General features: G+C 38.8%; 1 protein-coding gene across 2 annotated transcripts in view; it reads left to right on the top strand.

Moving 5' to 3' along the window:
• The window catches only part of ppp1r16b (protein phosphatase 1, regulatory subunit 16B), an 82,321-nt gene that overhangs the window by 44,420 nt on the left and 19,148 nt on the right, over positions 1-18,753 (top strand). For both annotated transcript variants that reach the window (XM_035662723.1, XM_035662724.1), the window contains exons 3-4: positions 5,554-5,624; positions 16,303-16,448. In XM_035662723.1, coding sequence (XP_035518616.1) covers positions 5,554-5,624; positions 16,303-16,448 — 217 coding nt within the window. The remainder of the gene's footprint in view (positions 1-5,553; positions 5,625-16,302; positions 16,449-18,753) is intronic.

Here is an 18,753-nt window from a genome sequence, read left to right as displayed (position 1 = left end):
CTCTGAGCCACAGCCGCCCACTTGCAGAAGTGTTTGTGGTTATTAGAAAATGTAGTGTTTTGCTGTTTGTGATAATGTCTGCCCACACTTTTTCTATGGAAAAGAATAAGGAACAAATACAGAAATTGATTCTAAAGTTGTCTCAGTATTGATGCATTTGTTTGTGTTACTGTGTGCATCTACTGTGCGACAGGTTTTGACATGATAAAGGAGACCATCATCATAGGTACTCACACTGTCGTATACACACCTGATACCCATTTTCACATGTACACCGTCCTATTGTAACTGCAGTAAATTGGGTAAAAGGTAGAGAGCATTTGTATTTATGAGGACTTTATTTACTTTGTTTACACAAATTGGTTCAGACAGACCAAACATTGAAAACCAAAAACAAATATTCCACCCAAACATGAAAAAATCTAAACTACAAAACACAACATAAAATATGCATTAAAAGAGAGTAGAAAACAGAACAATAGTAACATTCATAAATATTAAGCGAGAACACAACTATATGAATGTGTTTTCCAGATTGAGCCTCTCTCCCTTACTCCTCTAGCTGTTTACACTTCTCTATGTCTTGCTTGCCATCACATCACTCTCATCGTCAGATTCATCACACATCATAACTCAAATCTATTTCATCGTAACTTATGCAGCAGCGCACACCCTCACTCAAAGCAATTCACCACCAATGCATATATTTTGGCGCATGATGGCCTAAAAACCAATCAAATATCGAGCTGTTAGGTGGTTGTGAGTGTGTCTGTGCTGCCTGCATGTGTATTTGTTAATCTCACCCCGGTATCCATATTTTAAATTGTAGCCTGAAGAGCATGCAAAGCTATCTGACTTCAGACACCGTGAGACAACTGTCACCTTCTGATTACTTTTCTGACGCAAACGGTGTGAAAACAAATGTGTTTATACGTCGCTGTGTGCGTGGTCAACATGCAGCAGAGGAAAATCTACACACAAATACACAAATACACAAATACAAACACAGGAGGAGCTCCTCCATGAATTAAAAAACATGAAACATTATCTGCCTTGCTCTCAAACTTCAGGCAAAATGAGCAATACATAGATGGAGTTTCACCCACATCCTCTAACGTCAAATAGACTCCTGTTCTAGGAAACTGAAATGCTCGGTTGTGTTTCAGCTCATAAACTTTGTCTCTACCCGTTGCCAAGTGCCCAATCAGTACTGCCACTTCCATCATCAGCTCCTCTAAAAAAAAGTGTTTAATTCTTTTTTTAATACTAGTCCGATTGAACAAGTGAGTAGCTAGATTTGCTAGCTCACTGGGCATTTTACTTGCCCTGGGGCAATCAGGCAATCCTTATTGTCAGAGCCCAGTGCCTTGTATCTCCCTTACTACAGCCCCATTAACACAGTTACGGCATATTAAAAAACCCAAAGCTTGACGGGCCTGCTGTGCCTAAAAATTTGTATCAAGACAGGCTTTGAATCAAAGCTGATGTTTTGGATGTATATAATATATAATCAGCGTCCTTGAGCATGACCTTTTTCTTACTAAAAAAAATACTCTTTGTCAGGAATGGGTGGGAGCATCATGCAGTGTGTTCACATTTTACAATGTGCGTGTATGTGGTTGTCTGATTTCAGACATGTCATTAGCATGTATATGCATATAGGACCTTGATCCTGTGTCTGAGGCTGAAGCTCCTGCAGCTGTGGTGCTGGTTGACAGGCTGATGACATGGCAGTAATAAATAAGGTAGATGGCGACTGAACATTTCATGTGGCCATATTGATTTTATCAACAATACAGAAAACTATTGAAAGCTTCAAATATTCAGTAAATAAAGACTAAAAACATTAGTTATAAAAGGTTCTAGGTTTAACTAGTTCAAGCTCCGGTTATCGCAGGTATCTGTATTATTGAAGCATTCTTTTACAAACCCTAATTTGCCACCAGCTCCTGTGTTCCCAACTGTAGCTGACATCTCTCCGTATGGGGGCAAAAAAGGTGAACGTCTACTCTGAAAAATCGATAAAAGAAATCTTTTCATTACCTCCTGAAATCAACTTGTGACTGTGACTCATTGCAGTAGTAATTCATTTGCTACAGTACATTAAGAAGCAGGAAGAAAAGGGAAAGTGCAAATAATTGAGGTTAAATCTGTTTTTGTAGGTGCAACAGTGGGTTGTATGAATTAGTGGCATATTGCATTTACATTTTCAATGCTGTTGACAGGAAGTGAAGAGGTCTAATGGTATCCTGAATGCTACAATTACATATGGATTTATCAGGTTTATTAATCTCTCAAATGAAAAAAGAAAGCTTAGATGATGCCTGCCCTGGCTTTGTCCCTGCAGCCAATATCAGCACCTGAATCTATTTGATGCTAATTTAATTATTATACCGACATCAGGTTGTGGCATTGACTTTCTCAAGTGACAGGCAAATACTGTATGTTTGCTTCTTAGCTTAATTTTATTCTTTAGCAGGTTTAGGTGGGGTCTGTGTAATGTTTTGATATTTAAAAAGAAATAATAATTCTGCTTTGATTATGCTTTCAGACATGTTCTTTAAAAAGCTGCCTGTAGTTAAGCGTATCTCAGAGAATCTCATAGTGCAGTAACTTATGTATTCTGCTTCAGGCTTCTTACGTACTTAAAATAAAGAAATGCATTCATATACCGCAGCCACTTATTGAAAGTCACAAGTGTCTGCAGCATACACTGGTCTCCTCTGGCAAAAAGCAAAAAGAATATTAAAGTAATGCTATCAGCTATTTTCAGGATATCTTGTGCTTGATGCATCCTCCTAAATCGTTTCATTTCAATGCAGTTTTCAAGCAAATTTAAATTCTATTATAATCTCCTTAGGCTGCTAAACATGACATTTAGAAGGTCCCCTGAAGACTCTGAAAGACAGAAAAACACCTCTGTACCTAATTACAAGAAAAGCACAGACGATGCAGCTTATGTTAGTACTGTAGTTCCTCCGAGATGTGTTGTTTACAATCCAGGTTGTACACCGTTCATGTACAACACTGCACTTCAAATCCACAGTGGAAAGCAGAGAATGGTGCGTGACATTTATTGGATGCAGTCAGACTGAGCTCACACTTTATAACCTTGGGTCCTATTCTCTCAGCACTTGCTGTAATATTTCACTTTTTGTTCCTCACTTAGCTCTTACAGGAGCACACAAACAGTGAACCATTGGTTTCTGCAGCAGATCATTTTGTTTGATTTTGTGGCCTTCGATTCCAACAACAGCTGATGTTGGACATGTGACTGCTACTGAGTTCCTGCGTAGATGGCATGGTGATAATACTGAAAATGTTCTGGCAAAGTCAAATATCGAAGCTAGATGATGACAGTGATGCTTATCAGAAGCCTAACAGAGGTCTAATAGATGCAGGATTCAGGAAGTGGGATAATAGAGTTAGGCTGCTGATGGCTGTGCTTCCATCATTCTACTTTTATTGTAGAAAAAGCACTCCCACAGCCGCGTTTTGTGGATTGCACATGTGTTTCCATAATGACCAGCAGCTATTATCCTCAAACAGTCCTAAAATCCATCTCACTTAAAGGAAACTCTACAACACAGCCGCTGTGCATAAATACTAACCTTTCTACTGCTCAGTTTTGATTCATATTCATCTCGTTGTCATGATCTGCCCCTCTAGCAAACCTCCCTCCCTTGTCTTTATTAGCTGTCACATAAAAATGCTGTTCATATTACGTGCTCTCCTCTAAGAGCTCGAACTGTTCTTAACTTTGGAAAGATTTCTGCCAAAAGATGGTGCAACTCCTGGCAAAGTTACTTGACTTTCTCATGCTAGTGTGTGTGTGTGTGTGTGTGTGTGCCGGGTACGCCAAAGCTGCATGTAGAGAAGTTATATATTTTATATAGATATATAGATCTTCCCACTTTTACAGTTTGATTTTGACGAGATTGCGTCTATTTTAATCAAGCTAGTTCCCTACACAGGCTGCCTAGTGGCTCGCGTTCTCAGGTTTCTTATGCATTACATGTGATAGGCTCCTAGCGCTGCTGAAACACTACAAGTGATTTGCACTCTACTACTTTTGCTTTAATGCATCCTGTGTAAAAGCAGGCACAGGATTGAAGCTGCTGCTGCTGCTCACATGCTGCTTTCAGTACACAGTGAAGAGCTAGGTCTATATAATATCAGAAAATAGTGAAAGAGGAATATTACAATACTCTGGAAGCCCAATTTGACATCTTCCAATGTCTTGTTTTGTCCAGCCAACAGTCCAAAAAAAGTAATGTTGAAAAAATGACTTAAATAATGATCAATCAATTATCATAAAAAATATTCTGTCTATCGACTTAGCACCTTTTTAAAATCATACTATTATTATTCATGATAGCACAATGAGCAGTGTCATAGATTGATATATGAACATACTGTATATAAATGCAGGGTATAGCATTTACTTTTTACTTCTGACTTCAACCAATCCTTGGTTGTTGTTATGCATCAGCAGCTGTACTGTACTGCGCTTTATTGCATGAATTTGCAGGTGTCTTTGTGTGTAGCCCTCTGGCTTTGTGTTCTAGTGCGCATACATGTGGTGTATGTAGTTCATGTTTCTGTGACCATTTTTCTGTGATACTGAGGGACAGATGTGATCATTATCATTCCAAATCTCTCTCATCTCTCTTTCAGCATTCAGCGTCATAACCTGATTTATCCACTCACTCTGGTTTTTTTTTTTTGTCTCTGTGAAATAAAGGCGGCTGGCAGCACCGCCAAAAACTGGGGATAATAATGACGTGGAGAGTAGCCCTCTGTGCCACTGCCGCTTCCTGCTCAGGCCGGCAGGTTTAGCAGCGTTAGCAGTCAGGCAGCTGTCCAGTGTGCACACTGTCATAGCTGATATTTTGTCAATTAAGGTCCGGACGGTAGGGTTTATCTGTTTGCACTGTGAGGCATTGTAATCCCAAACATCATTACATCATCCTCTGTCGCCAACCCTCCCCCTCACTCATCATCCATCCATATTTCCAAGGTCAGTTGGGTAACATCCTGGCAGGCTGATAATTTGAGAGATTGAAGTTCCTGCAGGGATGCATCACGATGATGCGGTAAGATTAATGGATTGTAGATGGATTGGTTGGTGATGTCATTGGATAACAAAAGGCTAAGTTAAGGTGCACCTGCGGGCTGTGTGAGAAATCAGGAGGAATTGGGTTGTATGGAATCTCGCTTTTATCCTGCATCAATTGTTTGTTTGCAGCAGCCTTCTTTCTGAAATATTGATTATAACTAGAAAGCCATATCTCCATGTAACATCTGTTCCTCTGAATTCGCAACTTGTGACATTAAACCAAATATTCTTTCAATTCTCAGCCACAAAATAGCATTTTATTAGTGCATGCAGTAAAGTGAGGTCTTTAAATCTGGTTAAATGTGTTAGAGGAAACATAACCACAACCTATTTTAAGCAAAAGAATGTAGAAAAAATGGGAAATGAGAAATGTTTCTCAGTTATTTTAGACTTCCACCTTCACTTATGTGTTTCTCCATCTCTCTTTCTACCAGTACGCTACCTGCTGAAGAACAATGTGAGTCCAGACCTCTGCAATGAAGACGGTCTCACCGCCCTGCATCAGGTAAGATTGTCCGACTGTCTCTACCTGTGTTTGTCTCTCTCCACCTTTTTTTTTTTTTTGAGTTCAATGAGTTGTCTCTCTCAGATGGCATTTCACCCTGAAACTGTGTCTCTAATAACTAATCTGTGTCTTATCTCAAACTGAAAATTGCAAATGATGTAAAGTAATTAGATTAGTTAGTTGCATGTCACAGCAAGACGTCTCCTGGTGACAGCTGCAGGTAGAGCAGGGTTGGCGGTTCGATCTACGGCTCCTCCTGTTCACGTCTTTGGACAAGTTCAGTGTCTCGCAAAAATACAAGCTTTATATACTGTAAATGCAGTCCATTTTTACTCATAGCCTTACATAAATCCTGGTAACATATGTTAACATATAATAAATAGCTTAAGAAATTAAGGCCGAACTAATTAAAATGAGGGAAATGGACAGTGTGTTATATGGTCTGGGGTTACTAAAGACCCAGTAGTGCTTATCTTGCTGTTGTTTGATATACTAGACTAAAAAACACATATTGGGACACCTTCTAATACTTTAATTAGTGATTCAGGCTTTTCATAGAAATAATGCAGAAATAAATACATATACAGCCGCTTATTGAGAGTCACAGTGACTGGAGCGTATCCTGGCTTGCTGTGGGCAAAAGGAAATAAAAGTAATCTAGTCAGTTATTTTTGGGAAGTCTTGTGCATGATGCATCCTCAATTTAAATTCAATTATAATCTCCTTAGGCAGCTAAACATGACATTTACAAGTTTATGCACAGAATATCTAATAAACCGTGCACCAAATAGCAGTAGAAAGAAAAAAAAAACATCTTTTACAACAGAATTATTTTTTCCCCTCGTCTACAAGGCTTTTTCCTGAGTAACTGACTAACTTATATGTTTCCTTTGTGAATAACAAACTCAGTTTTTGCTGCATTGTCCATTTAAAAATCGGTTTCTGCTTTTATTCTGCTACACAAAATATTGGTTTTCTAGTAAACAGGACAATAAAAAGAAAAACGTAGCTTATTTTGTGTATCATTTTGATGCGCATTGAACGAACACACCCTTCTTTAAGACATACTGCTGAATTTCTACATTAGATTCAACATAAAATACCAAACTAAAAAAATCTAATTCTACAAAATGTACTTTCAAACTGTGTGATGTATTCCGTAAAACATTGTGTGTCTTCTTTTTTAAACTTTTATTACTCTACCATTAGCATCTCTGTCTTTATGGAAATATAATTAAATCATTTCCTGGTGTGATTAGTTTGCAGTTTTAAGAATTAAAGGCCTTGTGCAGAATAATGCGTGAGGTTTTTTGACACTGAAAAAATGATCTATAATAGTGAGGAAATGAGTTCAGTATTGGGGAAATTAGTCCATTTTGATGTAGGAAATTGATAGAGGATCAGGCCTATTTTCACTTGCTAATTACAGCCATTTCTGGCATGATAATCAAAGCCTCCACCTCATTCAAATCAATGTTCCAAATCACTTCTCACTCAAAACTGCTTTGTGTCTGTGTAAATAATGGATCATTACATGTCTCATTTGTTCACAAACCAACCATGATCTAGTTTGAAAACTTTTTTTCCCCTTCATTCCTCTGACTTTTAGCCAGTTCCTGTCACCACAGTGCACCGGCTTAGCTCATACTCAAACAGTCAGACTTCATGTAGACATCGTAATTCATCTGTTGCACAGACCTGTTTATTTATTGGCTATCTTAAGTAGGACTGATGTGCAATGAATTATAGATAACAAAGACATTATTCAAAAAATGAAAAACGTGGCTGACTGAGTAACTACATCAAACCGCTCCGTTCACTCCAGCAGAAAATGTCTCCCTTTAGGAGGAATTCAACAGTTACAAGGATATTTTACTGATAAAAAACTTACCAGTAATATAAAATCTGAGTGCAGTTCAGACCTGTAGCAGATCGCAGATACTGTATCTTCTTAATGTGGCAGGACTGGCAGTACTTCTACTAACTCACCACTCAGAGGATAGTTTCTAGTTTCTTTGGACAAATGAAAATGACTGATGATGTTCTCACTGCTGTATATCTCCAACAGGGTTCTCTTTCCCTTCTCATTACTAGCTCCACAAAATTGAGGCAAATTTTACTACATTTTTTTTGTCATTTGGTGCCACCGATCAATAGGTGTCAGTGATTGTTACCATAGAAACTTAGCTCTTTGTTTTTTTAGACCTAAAATAAGTATAACTGGCTGCATTAGATTCATCTGTTTAATCAAATTAAGACAGGCCTTAACACTACAGAGCAGCCTTAAAATATCTTTCTGAAACCGACCCCTGCACTTCCTTCAGATGAACACATTCTTCCGGACAAATCGTCCATCCAAAGGTTTGATTACTCAAACAGAAGGCTGTTTGCAAGCCTTCTGCAATTGCTGACCGTACTAGTTCACCTACTACAGGTTGGAGACGCTGAAGAAAACATTCCAATCTGTAAACAAAAACAAGTTTACACACAAACAATCAAACCGCTCTGTTTGTCCTCCATACACTGTAATGTCAGTCGCTAGAAGAGATCAGAATCTTATTTTCGTCCCTAAACCCACATTAAAGCCTGGACAGCATCTTCGTGGGCGGAAAAGGAGATTTTTACAGTCTAATAGTTCCTTAACCCCAGAACTCACATTTTATAGTAAAATAAAAACATATCTGACTCCCTAAAGGCTCGCTCTTCATCTTAAACCATTTCAAAAGGATGTGATACTCATGTATTACCTCACTTTCTTCCCTGCTTTTCATCCTTCCCGGCCCCCTCTCCTCTCATTTGTCTCTCCCTACAATTGAACTATACCTCTGACAGTTTATATGTCCTTTCTCTTTCACCTCTCCTGCCTTTTTTCGCTCCGCCTCAGCTAACACAGCCGTCTCTCTTTCCCCCTCGGCTGCTCAAAGCCTAATATTCAGGCTCCTGCTGGGAGGCAGAGAAATGAACAGGGGGAGAGAAAATTGAAGTCCATCAGTCACCACCGGCGTGGCTGGTGTTCTAAAAGCTGTGGGCCTTGGCCGCCAAGAGATCAGATTGACCTTTTAGGTTTGAATGTGTGTGTACCCGATAATCTGTTATTTGGATGGGTCAGACTGCACACTGTCCTTAAGATGACACTTTTTTCTTGATTTGACAAAATGCCGCCATACACACACAGATGGGGGCGGGGGGGCACAATACAGACAGAAACACATGTGGGGAATTCATACATGTACACACACACATGCGTATCACATGGAAGAGAGAGATAAATGAAGAGAAGTGGGGCTGATGTTTCTCTAAATTAGATGTCATACCTATCTAGGGTTGGTCTCACCTCACTGATATGAGACATTAATCAATAGGGGGTACTGTGCCAGAACACACACACACAGACACACACACACATGCTTTTCAATGTTTATTAAGTTATTTATCGAGAAGAAGTTAATGCTTCATGAGAGCACCTTGACAGTTTCAGTTCTGATAGAGAACATATCATTTTTAGCTGTCTATGTCACATGTGAAGGATGAATGGAGACCTTCTGTTCTATGACAAGGTTAAACATGCATGTGTATGTTTAGATGACTGTGTGTAAAGCCATGGTCAGACTGTCATTAGTGCTGCATGAAAAACACAACCTCCTCTTCATTTCATTGAGACTGCTGTTTTGGAAATATGGGGTTTTCCAAAATAGAGGACAGAAAAAGAAGGATTGTCCACCGAAACTGTGTAACTTGACATCCAGCCAAAGCCAGTTACAACCTACAAAATATCAATAACTGAAGACATTTTTATAAAACGGCACTTTCTTTACAGCTGCCAGCACAGACAAACCTGATCCAATCAGTTCAGACATGGCTTTGGTTTGAGGGAGGATGTGTTGGCCCTTGTTGGCTTGGCTACTGAGCACAGCCACAACAGCGTGGGTCCCCTGCTGAGAGGCCACAAATTCACGGCTCGGCGAGATTAAAGGGGGAGATGTATATAGTAGCAGAGTATAACTTTCCTGACCCAGTTTCTTTTTCTCGCCTGTATCGGCAGTAACACCCCCACACCTAATGTTGTCCCATATTTTGTCGAGTCACAGCCGTTATCCAGCTCTGAGTTCTAGCGTTTTGCTTCAGGAACCCCAGGATGGTGTGGCTGAGTGGGCACAATGACCCAGATCATCAACTGAGTGCTGGAGTCGCATTTAAAAACATTTACTTCAATGATTCAGCCTCTCAAATATTTATGCAGAGATGACAGAGACGGTACAGAGATGACTGAGGCAGGCTTTTAACTTGTCCTGTAATGGAATTGAGCTGTGAAGTTGTGAGACCACATATCTGTGTGATCCCGGACTTTTCATCAGTCATTTAGGTCTTCATTACTTCAGCCTCTTTACTTTCTTTAAAGCTTTCAGTACCATGTTCTTGCACTCAACTCTTCAAGTTCAGTAATAACTCTGGAACTCTGGTCTTTCTTAGCACCTGTATTGTTTCATGTCTTTTCATTTATTTTTCAGAGATGTGATTTAAGTGTCGATGCCTGGTTAGACAGTAAGTGAAGGAGAGTGACAGGAGAGGCAGGAAAATGTCATGCAAAAGTGGTTTAAGGTGTACCTGAGCCCAGAAATCGTCCACCATACTCCAGCTGCTTGTCACAGCTTGGATTCAATTTATTTAGCATTTTAGGTCTAATTCTCAACAGCTGAACTTGGCATTTTGAGTTTCTGCACTCAGACCTCCTTCCCTCTTCACGATTTGCATTAGTTCTATCAGCTCTGGTAAAATTTAAAGCCCTTTTATCCTTTAACCTCCCGCAGTCTTAGCTGTACTCTCAGCCACCTGGTCCTTGGTCTTGCTCACTTAACCCGTCAGTATTTTAGTCACAGTGCCAGCTCTGTCACCGACAGCCCTCGTCGCACTAGCCCTGATCGAATTTCAGCCATTCAGTCATAGTCTCAGCGTTTTTTCCTCATAATTTTGCTACTCAGCCCGGACTACAGTCATCTCAGCCCACTTACGGTTCCCAGAAAGACTGTTGCTGTTGTTCTCCAGCCACGTTAGACATAATCTGAGTCTTTGTCACTCCCATTCTTGTGTGAATAGTTTTCATGAAAGGCACATTATTTCCTTGCTTGCCTCATTGTCTTGTTGTCAAGACAAGAAGGGTGGTGGCTAGGAGTTTAGTTTAGTGGCTAGCTTGTGGGTGCAAGTATGTATGATTCCTTTTAGAGGAAAAGCTAAGAGATTAGCTTGGCTGTCAGCTAGGAGGCGGCCCGAAGTATGTGGGTTTATTCAGAAGGAGGTTAGGAGATTAGCCTATTTGTTAGCTGCTGTGTAGGTTGCAGTCTCTTGGGTTTTTCTGATGACATCTGTCATATCACTGCTGAAGGCTGGAGCTTCAGATGTGAGCTAATCCATCAGTGTATCGGATGTTTTTGACAAGCTTGTATGTCTCTTAAGAGTCTTGTTCTTGTCAGTTTTATGAGGCCGCTCATTTTCCCCTGAATTATATCTTCAAGCTTGCCAATTACCAAACTCAGACAGAAAATGAAATCCTTGCTCTCTGCATTACCATCTCCGTGTAACAAGATGTATAATTTGCCAATTTAAATACCGTCATACACACCGACACACTCGTGGTAAAATAAATTTGTGACTCATCTTCTTCTGTCTTTACCTTAGAATCTGTTGTCTTCGCAGCTCTTTGCTTACTGCTGACACAAATAAACCAGCCTCCGCTGAATACCACTTCTGCTTTTGGCAGAAGCAGATATAGACACTCATTATGTCTCTCACCTTTCTTATCTGATCATCATTGACAGTAAAGGCCTTTAACACCAAGTCCAACTGAATTTATACTGAAAGGTTGTGGTTTTCATGCACATGATCCTTTTATGCTAAATATGGTGCAAAGATTCAGAAAAAAGAGAAACCCTTAAGCGAACATCCTCTTATGTTCTGTGACTGGGACCAGGATCTCCATACTGAAGCCTTCATGTTCTTTTTTTTTTCTTTTCATGCTGCCTGCCTGCTTTTAGTATCATGTGGCAGTTTTCCTTCTCATATACATATCACAGAGATTTCTTCATAATCTTTTAACATCTTCTACTGAAAAAAAGGTCAGAACTGAATCTTTGGCAATAAATCTGATCATCTACCCTGATAATCAGACTGAATGAACAATTTGTTTCACTTTATTATTCAGTCTTACAATTGTGTTCATGTCTGATTTTATTTTTGAGAAACAAATCACTGAATGGTTGATCTTTGAAATATGTAGAAGCTCAAGAAATGAATGCATTTGGTGAACTGACTCAGTCATTCAGTATCTGAAGTTTGCTATTGTTAGCAACCAAAAGATACTGGTTATACCACACTAAGTGAGGATGTAGCAGCAAAACCCTCCCTTACAGAGTCTAATTTTTATGCTCTGGCACAGAAATATAACGTCCCCATTCCTAAGCAAAAGTTCTGATTGGGTCGGTTGTTTATCTAACCAGGGAAACAGTTGTTGATGAGCACACTGATTTGAGATATGGGCAGTGATTTAGAGATGTGTAACCAGGCCACATATTGCCCATGTGCATTTTCTGCTTTACTTTCAGATCTGTATCTGCTGTCCTACTTGTCACATTCCCAAAACTAAAATTATCTGCAGGTCAGACTTTCCCTTTCTTTGTAGTAGCTCGGTAGCTGAGTATTGATCGTCTTTAGTGGTCCGTTAGATTTGAACTAAATGTAAAACTCAAACTCGAGCTCAGGGAAAAATGCACAATTATCATGTGAAAATGTTGGACTGTGTGTAAAAAGGCCTTAAATCTGCTAATCTTCACGTATACATACTTCCCACTGTGACTAAAATTCTGCTCACAGGATGTGTTTGTCAGCCGGTAGTGTTTCCAGTCAGTCAGCGGTTGTGTTTTCAATGCATCTATTGCACCTCTTATCTGTCTTCCTGCTATCTGTCCTCTGCATCTGTGAAGTAATTTAATTTCCTCTCTTGTGTTGTATATTAATTTATGTACTCCCCCACCACATACTCCTGTCAGAGCCACCTTATCTGAGTAGCCTTGGCAGTCGAAGTTACAAAACTCCAGAGACACACAACTCATTTTCTCCTTACGTCAATGTAGTCTTTTTATTTCTTTTTTTTATTGGTATTTTTTTTATATATTATTTCATATGTTATTTACATTCAGATTAATATTTTCTTTCAGGCAGTTGGAAGGCAGAGACAGAGATGGAGTACAGGTGACTGAGACATGGTACATGGTACCAAAGTTGACTGTCTCCTCCACTAAATCATCTCACAGTCACATCTGCTGGCCTTGTCACAAAATAGGTTTCTATGCTCAGTTCTTGCTGGCTGAATGACACTAAACACTCAATACTCATTACTACAAGAATAGTTTTGTACTTACTTGTATATTTCATTGTTGTTGTGTTTAAAGTTGTATAGAGTCATTTTGTACTGTACTAAAATCACTTAAAATCTAAAAAATATCAATAGGATGGCGAAGAAGAGAATCTGCTGTTGTTGTTTCCAAAGTTACTGTTGTCTGTCTTCTAACCTGCCAACCACTTCTATTTCTTGGCATTTCCATCCTGCTGGTTTATATTCATGTTCGTGCCTCTCTCTGTATTACTGTTTGACTCGCTCCTGTTCTCAGATACTTGAAACCTCTAGAGATTGCACTTCAGCTCATCTTCTATGTAAATCCACGTAAAAGAAAAAACAGTCGTCTCTGCACACCTCAACTTCTCAAGGTTTACATGGCGAGCATGTGCAGTGTGGTGGAATATTTCTAAAGTGTAAAAGGTGAAAAGTTATTTTTTGGGAAAATAAACTCTTTATAAGAAGTTGTCACTCAACACAACAGATGTTTACCAGCTTCTCCAAATCACCTTGTTATGTATTAGAACCAGGTAACATTTCTGTAACACATCATGTGATTTATTTCTTGCCTTAAAAAAAGCGGCAGAAACCCACAGGACAGGGGCTATTTAAAAACTAGATTGGGAAAGTTTCAGTGAATCTGTTCATTTATCCATGTATGTTATTTCTTAATAATGCTTTTTGTGAATCAGTAACTCAGGGTTTCCCTTAATTCTTATGGGTCACTTTATTTTTCAAATTCATATGAGACTTTTTGGGTTAAAGCGTTTACACATTTTTCTTTAATGATGAATCTTAACAATAGCACATCTGCAGGGATTGTGAGGTTGTTGATTAATGCTTTCACAGTTTCACTTTCACACTTTCACAGTTCGTCCTCTCTGCTCTAAACAAATTTTGCTGCCCCTCACTTTAAATTTAAATAATTTCCCCCTGGGATTATTAAAGTATTTCAGATTCTGATTCTGATTTTACTACCTGCCCTGTATTATTTTTAATATGATATTTTGTCTCTTAATATACAATTATTTTGGATCAATGCCTTCGTAGCTTACATTCGGACTATTTGTTACCTACAACTTTTGAAGCTGTAGCATGGACTTGATGTTGATGTTAAATGCTGTAAGATGGCAGAGGTTACTTATGCCCCTTGACTTAAAATCAACAATCATGTTTTGTGCAACAGACGTTTGTAGTAAGGATGGTTCCAGGGCACTTCAACATCCTGTTGTCCTCAATATCAACTATATTCATCAGTTGAGTAATACTAACATAAAAACAAAATCATAAAAATCTTGCTTTCTATTATAAATTTTTTTTTACTTTGTCGCACAGGCCTTTGGATTCTTGTTGTGTATTTCCTGAATAAGTTTAGATCAGGGCTTCTATCAATTAAATTATTCCACTAATCTGCTCATTATTTTCTGATTAATAATTTAGTCTAAAAAAAGACTAGGAAAGAACACCCATCACAATTTCTCATTTTGTCTAACCAACTGACCAAAACGCAAACATATTCAATCTGCAATGACATGAAACAGAGAAGAGCAGAACATATTCTCATTTGAGAAGCTGGAATCAGACAGTGTTTTGAGTTTTTGCTTGAAAAACAAGTCAAACTATTAATCGATTATCAAAAAAGATGCAGATTAATTTTGTGTTGACTGACTAATTGATTAAACTCTCTGGTTTATATAATTAATAATGATTTATGTCAGTTTGCATCATTTGTCTGTATGTGAGCAACTAGAAACACGGAATGATGAGCTGAGAGAAGGTAGACGGCCTCCACTTCTACCAGAAATCTCAGAATCTGAATAATTAACAACAATACTATAATTACATAGAGGTTCTACACATAGAGTTATTAATGTTTGCATTAAAGGATTTGTTTGGTGGGTGGCATTAAGAAAGTTAAAAATTGGAAACACTTGAAAAACTCATGTGTGTTAGCCCTGTGTACAGGGTGGATGGGTCTGTTTACAATGCATGCTGGGATCAGCTGCTGCTTCCCAGAACCCTTAACAGAATAAGCGACTGTCAAAATTATTTAATTATTTGGTTCTTTCCTTTTTTATTATCAACCTTTTTTTTTCCTTTCATTTCCCTCTCATTGTTTAAATCTTCAGTAAAGGACTCTCAGTGGGTTGGATCATAATGGGATTAACAGCAGTCATTTTGTCGGAGGATATTTTATATTTCATCATGACAGATGTCTCATTTTCATTTCAAAACAGAGACAAAACATTCCAGTGGCTTCTCACACAAGTGAAGGTGCTCTTGCAGTTGTTATTGGGAACAAAGGATTTTCATGACATTTCTACTGGAGCGATGGGAGGGTACAACCTAACGTGATAGATCAGACTGAAACCCTCAACTTAACCAACGCAAATAATAACGCCGGCTCAGTAAAATGCCATTTGCTCTAAATCCTTCAATTTTCTGATTATATCTGACCCTCCTACTGTGACAAAGTAATCTCTTTGACTTCATGTCTGCTCTTTGCAGTCTCTCTCGTTGTTGTTTTTCTTTCAAGTCTTCTCGGACGCATTTGTCTTTGTTCAGCGGCACAGCACTGTCACGCTCACACCAATTAGCTCTGATGGAGAAAACTGCTGTTGCTGACAGCAGCTAGATTGGAGGATGGTTTTCATGGAAAAAATGATCCTTCCTCCCCACCCTGTAATCACACCCAAGTTTAACAAGGAAAATACTTTCTGTCCCTCTCTGTCTTTGTCTCCCTGTCTCTGTGAATGGGTGTGAGTTATGGGTGCATTTCCCGTTCTGTCTCAGATCCAGGGAACAACCCACACAATGGGTGAGATGTCAGAAAGACTGTGTCCAAATTGGCTTAATGCGTTCTCAGTTTTGCACTTTGCAATATGCTATTAAGGGCTTTCGAAGAGATACAGTTTGTCTTCTCAATGCACTTCTTGTTCATTTGTGCTCTTGGTGACAAATGAGTCTCTTTTCATCCCTTTCTTGCTGTGATTAAAGTGCTGAGGCATACAGCTCAGCTTAGTACTCACTGTATGAATTATATGCTACAGCAGACTGAAAATAATAAAGTTCCTAGTTCCTTTCCAGCCAGCATTTCATTTTCCTCTAAACAAGAGGGAACTGTCGCTAGAACTCTCATGTTACTTGATGATTGCATTACAAACAGCACTTTATTGCACCTTGTCACAATTCTTCCCTCCATCTAACTCAAACTGAAGTATTACAGCATCAAAGAGTAAACAAATGTTTTCCCCTGTCTCACTCTACCCCTCGTCCTCTCTTTCCCTACAGTGTTGTATCGATAACTATGAGGAGATGGTGAAGATCCTGCTGGACCGAGGAGCGAGTGTCAATGCTCAGGACAACGAGCTGTGGACGCCGCTGCACGCCGCTGCTACATGTGGCCACGCAGGGCTGGTCAAGATTCTTATTGCACAGTAAGACATGCAGATACGCTACACCCTGGTTTCTTGCGGTGTTTTATAGTGGAAAGAAAGAATTAAGTATTATACAGGAACTTTTTCATAGTTTTAAGAACAGTTGGAGGACCCCTGCCCCCCTTTTTTGTTTGTGTCCACACTGCAGGAATTGTAGTTTTTAGAACAGCGTTTTGAGGGACTTTCTAAGCTTGTACTTCAGAGCAGGTACTCTCCCAGCTCAAGAAGGACCTAGAGTGATGTAAGTGAGCAGTGATTAGTCCAGATTTATATTTTATTATTGTTCCTATTGGCGTAACGATTACAAGCAGAAGAAAAAAAGGTTTTATTGAGTTGGGTAGTTGTTGTTTGGTAGCGATTATCAGCTGTAAACCCTGTACGAACACCATAGTCTTAAATTAACAGGAACATTGTTGTTGTGCTGTCAAATCTTTCGGTATATACGCAAACACTGTCCCCAGTGGGACACTGTAGGCAATGTAGGAACCTGTGAATGATTTTTTTTTAATTGAATTCTGGGCGAGAGAAATGAGGTGCTTCTGATCCAAAAACAACAGAAGGTGAAACCCGGAGTAGTTGAAATTGGTAATGCACCTGGCAGTGGAGGAACAGCAGTAGCAAGAAAACAAACATAGCATTGTAATAAAGAAATCATTCACAACAACAAGGATTTGAAAATGGGTGGGCGAATGGCATTGTCTTGGACTTTTTCCAGTTGTGGGAAAGAAGCATTGGACAGATAGGCAGATATTGTTCAAATCAGTATCACAATATTATTTAACTATATTTATACATATCATTATATGATATGGCAAATGCATGATAATCACATATGATAGTTTTAATTTGCTTTTTAATTTGCTTGGAGGTAATTAAACAGCAGAATTCAGTACATGATATGATCATATCATCATAATACAATTCAAGTTAATAAAGGCTAATATTGAATTATCTCTCAGCCCCAGGACATGTAATGATTTACAAATAGCACAGATTGAGTTGTTATTAGCCGTCTTTGTTATGTAAATTGATTTTATAATTTTATAATAGTGACCCAGGTTAACATCTGTAGAGGATTTCTTTATGCTGACACATTTACCCCTGAACATATGGGGTTCCCCCCCCACACACACACACACTAGTTTTCTTACTAATGTGTGTATATACATATATTTCACACTTGCTTTGGCAGTGTTAATGTCTGTTTCTCATGCCAATAAAGCCCCTTTGAATAGAATAGAATTGAATTCGAATTGAATTGAATTGGAATTGAATAACTATTGTATAGTTACATACATACATACCATAGCCATACCATACAGAATACATACATACATAGCATAACCATTAAACACAATCATACCAATACAATATTTGTGAAAAATGAAAAATAAACCAATACCAAATAAATAGACAACTACTCTCTAAATTAGACCCCCTGCCACTCTATCCCACCCAGCATCATACCACAAACGAAAGACACCTACAGATGTAGAGAAATGAAGACACTGATATGTGTCGCCCCAAAAACACCTCAAGCTGTCATTCTGACTAAGTGGACCATGTGAGACTAATTACAACACACATACACACACAAACTATACAGCACAAAACTCACTGCATACTAGTAATGACATGCAGATTTGTCAAGCTCCTCAATTGTTCACTCCACTGGGAAACCCCCATTATCCGCAGTGAAAAATTACTGGATCTAAAAAACTAACCCTGAATAAATGCAAGGCCAAACTATGTTCTAGACCTGAGAAATTCAACTTAAGCAACCAAATCATTTAGTGCTCTCTAAACGGAGATTATATTTCCATTCCAAAAAAAATAGACCCAAAGAACTTTGAGTAATAGATCAGCTATTTCTCAGACATTTTTTGCAGGTCTCACAAAAACAGAATCAACTGATATCGAGAATTAAGGCCACTGTTCCGAATGGATTCAAAACATTGACTAGCATTTAAACCTTTAAGAAATACTGAAAAACAAATCACCACACAAATAACATATAATTGCCTGTTCTCATTAATCTCCCGAGTTTTTACAGAGGATTAACAGGCCAGTTGGGGGCAGGATGTTTCATGACGAAACCACAAAACATCTCATGATACCAAAGTCGATATCATTTTAAAAATAAAACAAACATTTCGACAAGCTACTTAGTTGCCCTTTTACCACGTAAAAAACGTACGCTACCGGTAAGATGCATTCACTTCCCCAGGGGACCAAACCGAACCTGGCAAAGAGGATAATAGTCCCTACCCAAACTTCATTAGATTCCCTGTACCCGGTATAAAAT

Source organism: Morone saxatilis, unplaced genomic scaffold (genome assembly GCF_004916995.1).
Source record: "Morone saxatilis isolate NCDOM2014 unplaced genomic scaffold, NCSU_SB_2.0 Contig18, whole genome shotgun sequence".
NCBI lineage: Eukaryota > Metazoa > Chordata > Actinopteri > Moronidae > Morone > Morone saxatilis.
The sequence above is the reverse complement of the archived record's forward strand: the minus strand, read 5'-3'. Positions and strand labels throughout refer to the sequence as shown.